Source organism: Cervus elaphus, chromosome X (assembly GCF_910594005.1).
Source record: "Cervus elaphus chromosome X, mCerEla1.1, whole genome shotgun sequence".
Lineage (NCBI taxonomy): Eukaryota > Metazoa > Chordata > Mammalia > Artiodactyla > Cervidae > Cervus > Cervus elaphus.
The window spans coordinates 29659825-29662029 of NC_057848.1; the positions used below are offsets into that span (position 1 = coordinate 29659825).

At 53.9% G+C, this 2205-nt stretch overlaps 1 protein-coding gene across 1 annotated transcript; it reads right to left on the reverse strand.

Moving 5' to 3' along the window:
- Positions 1-321: 321 nt before the first annotated feature.
- Positions 322-1979, reverse strand: BEX2 (brain expressed X-linked 2). The gene is made up of 3 exons (XM_043897341.1): positions 1827-1979; positions 1289-1367; positions 322-951 (listed from the first exon to the last, which is right to left on the reverse strand). The coding sequence occupies exon 3, from the start codon at positions 944-946 to the stop codon at positions 560-562; it is 387 nt and encodes a 128-aa protein (XP_043753276.1). The 5' UTR covers positions 947-951; positions 1289-1367; positions 1827-1979; the 3' UTR covers positions 322-559.
- Between the last annotated feature and the right edge of the window lie 226 nt (positions 1980-2205).

Genomic DNA, 2205 nt, shown 5'->3' on the forward strand with positions numbered 1-2205 from the left:
AGGACCTCAAATCTTTAAAATGAGGATGCCCTCTGACAGTTCTAAATTGATAAATATGATAGGCAATGAACATGGCTTTCCATTTCTGTGAAAAACACAAGAAATTATCTGTGAATGTGATACTGAAAAGGTAAGATCTAGTACTCCAGTCAGCATCATTTGGGAATTTTCCAATGCAGACAAACAAAGAGGGAGAAAATAAAGATAAGAAAATTAAAATTATTCATAGTTCTACCATAAATAGATAATAGATACTTTTACTTTATATATTCTTAGATGGTGTGTTCGTATACAAAACATATACGATTTTACGGGAAAAAATGCTTTTTTAAACTTTTATTAATTCACAATATATAATGAACATTTCTCCATGCAACAGTTAAAACTTTCCTGCTGACAGAAACTTAAGAGACTGGGTCAAAAACACAACAATTAGAAGCTGGTAATAGGAAACACGCAAGAAACAAGTTTAACACCAAAACGTTTACAACAAAGGTAAGTCAAGAACATGTAAGTTTAGGAAGTAAGTGTCTCCTAACTTCACGGAAAACATCAGGATTCAAGGCATAAGGCAAAACTCATCATGATGCTCATGGTAAGGGGGGTCAGTGCTAACTGCCCGCAGACTATGACTCAACTGCTTTTCCCTCAGCTTTTCCATCAGCTGCCTCACCTCCTCCCCAATCCTTTCCATATTATCTTCTCTCATCCTCGCCTGTGGCTCTCCAAGCCTCTGAGTCACGTCCCATCTATAATGTATTATGGGCTGCCTAACACGGAACCGCCTACGAATTCCTCTAGGTACAGAATATTCACTAGCACCCAAAAGGAGGGCCATAGGTTCTCTTTTATTAGCATCTTGATCCTTTTCATCTTTTTTTTCATTCTCCTGGTTGGCATCTTCCATGTTGCGATTTTTTACTGCTTGTTCCTCTTTGGACGCCATTGCTCCTAGGAGACAAAAGATGCAACAAGGGACTATTTTCTGGGTGGAATGATCAGCACCGAGGACAGAGGCCCTACTACGCACCTCTCAATATTCCCAGTTCTGGTGGTCAAAGGCTTTTCAAATTTTCCTTTTCCCACCTGAGAGGCCGCCTACGCCCTCTAGGGGGCCCCCAGTCCGAGCACTCCCCCCGTCCCGCGCCCCAAACCCACCATTTTCCCTGCCGATCCAGGCCCAGGTCTCTGCAGGCATCAAAATGGAGGACGGGGTTGCAGGGAGCATTTGGAGTCTTAGGGTTTTCCCCCGCGTTCCCCCCACCGCCCAACTGTCCCTCGCACCGACCTGGGCCTATCCTTGCTGTCTCCTGCTCCTCCCGATTCTTGCTGCAAGTGTGCCGCCGAAACACTTCCGACTCGCAGACCTGCAGAGGGTCGGGGTGGGGGCAGGAAGCTGCTGCAGCCGGGCGCTCGGCTCCCTCCCGGCCCCGGATCCCCTACCCCCAGCTACCCCCACCCAGTGTGCCCCGCTCCCACGCTCAGCCTCCCCCTTCCCAGCCCCAACACCCGGCACCGACCACCATTTTTTTCTACCCCCGAGAAGATCGGGGGTGGGGCAGGGCTGTGGGGAAAGCTTGCTACGGTGCGAGAGGCAGGTGTTCGCAAGGGGCTATTGCCCCAAGGTCTCCCGGCCCGTCCCCAATCTCAGCTCCCGGAAAGGCCTGCCGCTTTCGGCGGCCAAATGCTGGGCCGCGGGGTGGCGGCGGTAGGGGGGTGGGAGCTGCAGTCTCCACTCCGGGGCAACAGGCCCCCCCGAGAAAGGGTCCACAGGCCGCGTCCGCTCGCCCACGCCACCTTTGCGGACCCCACTCCGGGTCCCTTACCTGCTCCCCTCGTGCCTGCCACTCTTGGGGGCCGCCCCGGCCCGCACTCCCCTCAGGGCCAGGCGGAGCAGGTACCAAGAAGCGAGCGGGGGGACAGTCGGGTCTGACGCAAGAGCTGGGCGTGCAAGACGGCCCTGCCCGGTCACGTGGGGCATTCGTCACCGCGGAAGGCCACGCCCTCACCCCACCCCTCCTGCCCCGAGCGGGGGTCTCTCAGAGCCGGAGCCAGCAGGGACACCTCCCCTTGCACCCACTCTTACCCACCCACCCCGCCGCCCACCACCCGGCCCCGTGACACTTGTCCAGGAGCCGGCGTCAGAGCTCTCCTTTCTTCATTTGTTCCTGGGTCTTTCTCTTCTGGCCTCGGAAGGGCAGTACC